Raw genomic sequence first — 8795 nt, forward strand, 5'->3', positions numbered from 1 at the left:
TATCAGTTTATTGTTTGGTTATTGTTATTTTGTCGGCCGTCTGTTGATCTTTATAAAAAAAAATTCGAGACAACTTTTATGAAAACACGAAACATTATCGTAGAAACAAATAAGGTGGTTAATTATATTAGATAAAAATACTGATTCCGAAAATAAAAAACAAAGTATGGAAACAAGTAAAATTTATAGTAAAAGAAAGTATATAGATTGGTATATAATGTATAGCAGCAGTTGATGGACGGTTTGCATCAGAAATAAGCATTGTATACAAACATTCTGTTTAAGATTTCTACACGATATATGTATCTTTAAATGAAAAAAGATAAAAATAATACCCGACGTAATTAAATTTCCTTACAAACAATTTGAGTGCATATAAAAAATACGTGACTTTAAATATAAAATGTCCTCTTGAGTGTGTCTGTCAATTTCATTTCATTTAATGTCTTTGTTCTTTTACTTATTTAGTTATTACAAAATGGCAACGAATTCTAGTACATGAGTCAAATGGATAATAAACTACTACTTGGATATGCTCCATTCTTTGTTGTTCGGCGTGGCGAGATATAGATAAAGAATACATTCTCTTTAAAAAATCGGTATTCTGTAACGCGGAATTTGCAATTTCTCTCTGTTCTTCTGTGTGTGCGCAAAGTTATTTCTTCACCAGGTTTGCAAAGAAAGAATTTTTAACAATTCCGTTTCATATCTGTTACAATAGCTTTTTGATAGTCTGCGATGTTCAGTCCTTTCAGTTTCTCTGGAGCAGGCATCTCGATGAAGTCGGCGGTGATGTTGCTGCTAGACCTATTCTCGTGCCATCGCGCCTCCACTCACTCCAACTTCCTGTAATGTGTAAGAGGGCGATGTGCATTATGACAAGTTTTACATCCAAGACATGCCTATACCTCCCTTTGTCTCTCTCCCTCATACACAAATACTCGCGCACTCACACTCTACTTCTGTAACTCCAGATAACCACTGTCGACAGGGAAATTTTTCCATACAAAGCGATAAGTAAAGGTGAGGACAGGTTTCAACAAGACATAGTGTGACCTCGTCATGGTAATTCAGATCTTGAACGTATATATTATCAATAATGCTGACCGAGTATGTTTACGGATGTTTTTGTTGCTACAAAGGTAATGTCATCTTTTTTGTGTGTCGGTCTCAGCACATAGCTCGTCTACATGAAGCAAAACAGCTCTATTTTTAACGGGACAAAAATCCATATGTTGTTGGCAACAAGATATAGGACACAATCTGAACAGAAGAGGAAAACTGTGTTAAGACACAGAGATTCCCTGTCAATAATGAAGAAAATCCTTTGTTTAATAGGGTTAGGATTTTAAAAATATTTCTCAATATTATCTCTCTTTTTTCAAGAGACTTCCGGAGATTTACTGGATGACAAGTGGAGCAAGCGGTAAGAGTGATTGCACCGAAAGCTCAAAGAAAGAAAAAATTGTGAAACTTGTAACGAGATAAATTGTTCAAACTTAATTGCTTTATAAGAAGACTATAGCATGATAAATTGGTAGAAGTCGTGTTATCTACAGCATGTTCACTGAGTGTAAATTATATATATATGAGAGAGATCGAGAGAGCACGGATGCAGTCAGCTGTCCACGAAGACACATATTTCTTATTACACGTATGTTCACCACAGACACATGTGCCTATTTAATTAGGACTACTGGAAAGAGAGAGAGGCGAGAAACAGCAGCCCAGAGCTTGTTGGACAGTGTGAGCCATTCGCAGTCAGTCAGCAGTCCAGTTAATATAAAATTCAGGCGTTAACGTAGTAAGTGAAAGTAACTTGCTAGTTCCCTTTAACTTAAAGGACTAAACAAGTCAAAACACGAGTTGGACTTAAATGATAGATGTTTTAAATCTAAATCATATCCGCTGAAACTTTCAGATCTGAAAACCATCTTTTACTTACAACCAAGTCTAAAACAGCTTTTGGCGGCTCGAGTAGACTCAGAACGTCCTTTAAGGGATTCTAAAGGCTTGTGATAAGGCTGTGGCGACGGTCAAACGTTTCAAAAATATATTTAGTTACAATGACAGAGCACGAGAGCAACACATGAGAAATAAAGGATTGGTTTCTCATTTAATTACCACCTATTAGCACTATTTCCGTTGCCGCTGTTTATAAAAATTGAAAAAATCCAGTGAAATCGACCCTTGTGTGCTTCCGACGGTAACCACGTTATATCTTTGTGATGCGGATACTAGCGCGTTATAAAACTACATCATCATCATCATCTTCCCAGATGATCAAGCAGATCAACCCTTCTTGTGATGTCAGAGTCTTATTGTGACGTCAGTCTCTGACAGGAAGTGTCTGTATCTGTATCATTGCGAAGATTTGACGTCATTTATTGTATGACGCACTCTGTGTGTAAGTCTTGTAAGGCTCTGTCTGTCGGAAACTGATGAAAAGACAATTTTGAATCTTTTCCCATCTTTTCGTGGCAATCGGGTGCAGCACATTCTCGAGGCATGGTTGTCACTATGGAAACCACACGTCATAGGGTCACGTGACGGAGAACGAGACTTTGTGGAAGCAAACAAAGAGTCCCGTGTAATTTCTCTTATTAAACACAACATTCTACTAAAAACCTTCAACGTTTTCCACATGAACACACATATAAATAGACGAGATTCAAATGTATCCTACTCTGTACGCCATTATAAGCAGTTTTAGTTTGCCTTTAGAATCCCTTTAAGCCCAGCTTACCATTCCCTTGTTTTTCCCTTCCCAACTCGTAATAGTATACCTAATAAACAGTTGTATCTTTCTATGGTACTAATGTTATAGTGTACCTCATGAGCCGCTGTAACTTTCTATAGTACTAATGTTGAGGTTGGAAAAAAAAGTAAATATTCCTACCTGTGCTTCTTGGATCAAAGCACATATAGGAAGAAACCAGTGAAGGACACAATCCATGCAGAAACCACCCTGAAAATGATCATGAAATATTTTTATAAAGCATTTTATTGTCGTAGAAAATATATAGCTGAAAAGTCTTTTAATGTTGAGCGTTGAACAAAGGAAAGCAAGCAAGATATAAGAATTATTTAATGACACTGAAAACATAAATTTAATCAATCAATTAACCAACTATAATCAATCAATAAACCAACTAATCAATCAATTAACCAACTAATCAATCAACCAATCAGTCTGTCATCTCTAACACAAAGCATGGCAAATTGAAAGCATGAAAGAACTAATGATTATCGCGTGGGAAGATAAGAAAGAAATGCCATCAATAATGTAAGATGACTATAAGAGATCAAAGGTGAACACTGAGACAACAAAGAATGTGACTAAACCGGAAGCTTTGTAGTATCATGCCTCGTTTTAGTAGTTAAGTAGAAAAAAAATCGTCTGCTAGCAATCCAGTAATACAAGTTCGTGGAGTGACGAATGAAATGGGGACGTCGCCACAGGAACGGCAGGTCGTCTACTGTATTGACCTCAGTAAATAAAAGAGCGCTTCGCCCTCCTCCCCAGCCACGACCTCCGTGCGGTGGCTATAGCGACAGCTGAACAAGAACTAGCTGTCGAAAAAGATTGTCTGTGCGTTGTGACATTAATTGACATTATATGCTGTTTATTTGTATATGAAGTTTATTAGCTGAGTGATATTTTTGTTCTCACTGCAGATGAGTCTGGCTTTTGTATTGCGCAAAGTGGTCGTCTGCGTACGTGATAGACACTATAGGAGCGCACAAGTGTTTCGACAGGCAGGTTGTCATCGAATGTCCATTTTTAATTTAGTGAGAAGAAAGTGCAGCAGGTCGAAAAGGCCCTTCTGTACCGTTAGAGTTTGGTTAATTTTTTTTTTTTTTTTTTTGGTAGTTGTTTAAAGTATACGAACTTTATAGATAATCGATTTTGGGTTGGGTTTTTTTTTACTCGGAGAAAAGTGAAAATCTCAAGTATTGCACTATATAGGGTAGATAAAGTCAAGAGTGTTATTATAGTAGGTCGTGCGCTATCGGGCGCCATCTTGGCCAACGTCGTCGTCTCAAGGAGGAGGATCGCAGAAGAGCTTTTGGTGCTTGTCGTGGCCAGCAAATGTTGTGCTCACTTACTCACTGTTTACACACCGATCGTATCCCTAGCGACGACCCTGTCTTTTTTGCTATCGTGTAACGTACGTGTGGAAAGGATGATTTAAGTGCCCTTGCTAAGTGCTTGAAGAAAGTAGTTTTCATATCTCACAAAAGCAGTTGCTAAACCTAAACGTCCCGTGGATAGCAGCTACGTAAAACGAGTATTTTTTTAAATGTAAAACTTAAAAACTTAAGAAAATCCTATGTTTAATAATTTTAGTTCATATGGCGTTCTTCTATATTAAAAACTCCTGGAATTATACAAAGTTTACCAAATTTTCACCCATGAAAAATGTTCACAAAATTCAAGATAATCAAGGAGTAATTTTTCACTAAGGGAAAAAAAGTTACCAAAAAAGTTTAATCATCATGAAACCCAGAGTTTTCTGTGTATGAGTTTTGTTAGTCGAAGAAAGTCAGGTAACCTAACGAAATTTTTGTCTTTTATATTATTGATTTTTGCTCAATTGCATCACGGAAACAATCACAAGCGATCCGTCAGTCCCCAGACTGTGCCACGGGCGAGTAATTCACGAACACGATCAATAAACCGAGTCCAGCCACCCGGCACTGAGATCGATCTTATCGCTGACATGCTTCACCGCCTCAAAACTGCTCCTTGGGAAGACTTAAATGCTAACCCGAGCGCTCAGCGAAAATCGCTGGAAATATATATCATATTGGAAAAACATATTCTGGTGGTACTTTATGACTAAGAGACACGAGAAATAGTTCATTAATGTTTTTTTCTTAATCACACCTGAATTTGTCAAGAAAATAATGAAAGGGCAGTATTTCTAAAAATAGCATCATCTGCATGAGCTGAATTCGAAGAACACAGATGCAATCCTTGGTAATAGAAAACAGACCGTTATTTTATTTTTAACTTCAGTCAACGCTTCTAAATAAAGTTCAGATATGTAGGGCTCTATTCCTATAATCAGCTGTTTAATTTTCTGGGCAAAATAATCGCTTTTTGAACACGACAACCTGAGCGATGTTTCTTCATTTGACTCAGAGACATGCATAGCTTTGCCACACTCATGGTTAGAAATACTGCTACTTCTGCTTACCTAGTGGTAAGTGAGAATACCAATGTTTGAAGACATATCTTGAAAATTAAGCATAATTACCTACTCATATTTTTGGAGAATTATTATTTTAAAATGAACTTAACGAGATCACAAAGAAAAGAATTGCACTCGTGTTAGCCTTTAACAAATCCAACCTAAACATCTAAACAGAGAGTGTTTAAGCCTCGCGTGGAGCCTCCAAAAATTCAACCAATTTATTTTTTTAAAAAAACAACTTTTTATGTTGAGTAAGCAATGATACTATAATTTTTTTTATATTTTGTGTAAAAAAAAATTAATGTGACATTTACTAGATGGAAATACATCAAGACCTTTGTCACAAGCTTTCTGATCCTTTTTCATGCATCGCATCAGAAAGAGCTGCGACCTGACATGCGACTGGCTGTCATGGGATTTGTGTTGGGGGGAAAAACCCAGTGTCTTCATGGCTTACGCAAGACAGTCTGCAGGATTACACCACCTTCTCTCTTTTTCATGGCTGGGATACGACGGCTGCTACTACTAATACTACGGAACTACCATCACCGCCATCAAGCACCACCACTTTATAACTACTATCTTTTGTAATAGAAGAGCAATTTTTTTAAAAAGAAAAAGAAGAATAAAAGTGACTAAGTTGACTTCTCCGTGTCGGGGTGGGAACATCAATGCTTGAAGTTTAATCCTTGCAATAAGGTAGAAAGACAAGCACACAAAAAAGGGACCAGAAAGAGTTTTTGCTTTGCTCTTTAGTGATTATCGTTGCCTTCGGCTTTGTTAGTAGTTTGACATATTCTGGTTTTTACAAACCCTATCATCGTGACGGGGTTGGACTGGGGCGAGGAGGAAGAAAAGCGATTAAATATGTTAAATATGATTTTTTTATAGCCCATAACTGGTGTCAGAAAGAAAATATAATCATATATTTATCTTACCTCGATTCCCTTCTGCTCTCTGATCTTGCCCCTGATCTTGGCCCGGGTGTAGACGCCGATGGGCCCCAGGATGGTCAGACAGCCGTACACGCAGCAGCTCTCACCCACTGCCTGGGCGTTCTGGCCGGCCGTGAGACAAGGCACAAAGTAGGTGATGATGCACAAGCCGCAGTTGTTGAAACAGCCAAATAGTCCGTTCTGCCAAGCTCCCATTTTGCCCCCTTTTTTGTTATTTCGTTCTTTTTGTAAAGAATGGGTACCTGCGTCCGTCAGGGCACTGAAGGCGAGGCGAGGACTATTTATAAAAGATAGAGGTCCTGGTTGCCTTTATTCTCTGTCGTAACTCCTGGCACTGCTCTCTGATTGGTTAGGTCAGGTGAAAACTGTTTGTAGTTACCGACGTGGTTCGGCTATGGCCGGGAGGCGAGTGTGTATCCATTGCTATGGAGACGGAGACGGAGACGGGATAACGATTGGCGTTTGTGTCCTACAGATCCACAAGAGCAGCGAGCTTTTGGCGGGATGGGAGGTATTCTTCTTTCCTGTTCTCTGATTGATTTGATGTTCAATAATTGGTTTTTTTTCTTTTTTTTTTTTCGATCGAGAATGTGATGCCAGAGAGATTTACTGGAAGCGCACTGCTAAGGACGAAAAATGCATCATTTAAATTGTTTTCTTCACGTCTGTTCAGGATCATATTGCGCTTTTTTCGGTGTTCTCTGCGTGAATGTGACAGTCCTGCAATGTGAAGGAGACTCGTGTACAAGAATTTTTATCGTAGATAGTTGATCAGTGCGCCTTGAATGCTTGACGTGGAGGTCAAGAGACCCTCGGCAGTGACCTATAGTTTGATCGTTTTTCGACATCTTAAGCACACCCGTTAAGTTAGCCATTTCATATTTTGCCTCTGTAATCAAAAAAAAAAAAAAAAAGAAAAGAAAGAAAGAAAAAAGATGACGCAGACTCTCGAATGAGAGAAAACAGTGTACACATGCGGGAGTTGTAGGAAAACTAACGACGGTAAGATATTTATGCACTAAAACGAGGCTAAGTGCACTTGCACGGCACAGTTATAAATTTCATACCGCAGACAAAGACAAGTTTTGATGCGAGGGTGTGTATGTATTTGTGAGGAAGGGACCGGGATTTGGAAGCATGCACAATTTTCTGCACACAGGATATCACTTTGCCAAAAATGTATAGTCTTTCACACACACACACATGCGCGAGGACAAATATCTTAGCCTACACTATTCTTCTTTCAGCAGCTGATGTTACTAACATTTAAACAAATAAACCAGTGCTTCTGAACGAGTAGACTAGGAAAACAGACTCAGATCGTGGCGAGGGGTTCTGTTTTAGTCAAAACGGCTGTCAGAGATGTTATTTCGTATTTTCTTATTTAAATGAGTACATTCTGACAAGACATAGAAGATAACGTTCCCTGATAAATGATTGAGGCATACATTTGAATTACATGCATATATTTAGTTCCAAGGACCAGAATCAAATGCATCACTTTTGAGCTTTGAGACAGCCATATATTGCCTTAACATTAATTCAAAAAATATATGCAGAAACTTTGAACTAAATTTTACTTCTCATAACAAATCAGAACCTATTGCCAGTGACATCTGAATGTGAGGAGGAACAGAGTAGTTACGTCGACAAAATTCTTACACAACCTATTTTTCTTGAGTAGAAACAATACATCTGAAATATAAAAAAAAACTTTACTTGTGTAAGCCTTTGTCAATATTGTCTTTAATAAAAAGCAGTCACCCAAAAAACACTGCAAGGGCATAGTGTTCGTACAGTATATACTAGATGTTAGTAATTGTCCCGCACCTAAGAGCCCGGAAGTCTCTCTACCTGAAGCACCACCAAGCCCATTTCAGAAGTTTTACCATCACTTGAGACAACGTTACTATAAAAGTAATGGAGGGAGTGGAGGAGGTGTTGCGAAATGCATGTTTCCGGAGGTAACAAAGCTGTTTAGTCTATTTTACTATCAGCTAATGGGTTTTGTGAACTCGATCCTTGAACTGCCTTTTTTGTACCCGTCAAAGCAAGTAAATTCACACACAGTACGAAGCTCTGCAACATATGCAGCGTTCATTAACAATATAAAATGTATGTCGTCGGGTCAGTGTGATACAATATCACTATTTCTCTCTCTCTTTCCCTTTTGCTTTCTCGTCTCCCGGAGGTTATCAGCCGGGTGAGCCAGCAAATGTAGGCCAGTGCCTGGAAGCAAACATCTTAAATCTACATTGTCATCAACCTCATTGGACCTCGTGACTGATATGAGTACTAGGCAAACTGCGACCTGTTGCAGCCTGTGGCTACTACCTTTACTTTTTACAGGCGCCACGAATAAATGGAATACTTTTCTCATGAGTTGTTTAACCTACATCTGCAGCATAAAAACAACTATTAAGCACTACATACACTGGCAGGCCTAAATCTTACATAAAGGGCATTTTTTGCATGGATGTTTCTTATTCCATATGCTTAATGTCTGACATAAATTTATATATTATCTCTGTACAGTTATGCGTGTGTGAGGAATTGCGTGTATACGTCATGATAAATCTGTATATCGGGATGCCTGAGGTGCTAGGGATAAGTAGCACCTCTTGCAAGGAAACCTGAA

General features: G+C 38.4%; 1 protein-coding gene across 1 annotated transcript; it reads right to left on the reverse strand.

The window, feature by feature from the left end:
* Nucleotides 1–167: 167 nt before the first annotated feature.
* Nucleotides 168–6708, reverse strand: LOC112565153 (protein PLANT CADMIUM RESISTANCE 3-like). Its single transcript, XM_025240471.1, has 3 exons — nucleotides 6140–6708; nucleotides 2900–2968; nucleotides 168–846 (listed from the first exon to the last, which is right to left on the reverse strand). The coding sequence occupies exons 1-3, from the start codon at nucleotides 6350–6352 to the stop codon at nucleotides 808–810; spliced, it is 321 nt and encodes a 106-aa protein (XP_025096256.1). The 5' UTR covers nucleotides 6353–6708; the 3' UTR covers nucleotides 168–807.
* Between the last annotated feature and the right edge of the window lie 2087 nt (nucleotides 6709–8795).

The sequence above is a fragment of the Pomacea canaliculata genome, linkage group LG5 (genome assembly GCF_003073045.1).
Source record: "Pomacea canaliculata isolate SZHN2017 linkage group LG5, ASM307304v1, whole genome shotgun sequence".
Classification (NCBI taxonomy): Eukaryota; Metazoa; Mollusca; class Gastropoda; order Architaenioglossa; family Ampullariidae; genus Pomacea; species Pomacea canaliculata.

Coding starts and splice junctions, on each gene's coding strand:
- LOC112565153 (XM_025240471.1), bottom strand. CDS start 6,352: ATGGGAGCTTGGCAGAACGGACTATTTGGCTGTTTCAACAACTGCGGC. Junction 2,969..6,139: donor GAGAGCAGAAGGGAATCGAG/GTAAGATAAATA, acceptor GATCATTTTCAG/GGTGGTTTCTGCATGGATTG. Junction 847..2,899: donor CTTTGATCCAAGAAGCACAG/GTAGGAATATTT, acceptor TACACATTACAG/GAAGTTGGAGTGAGTGGAGG.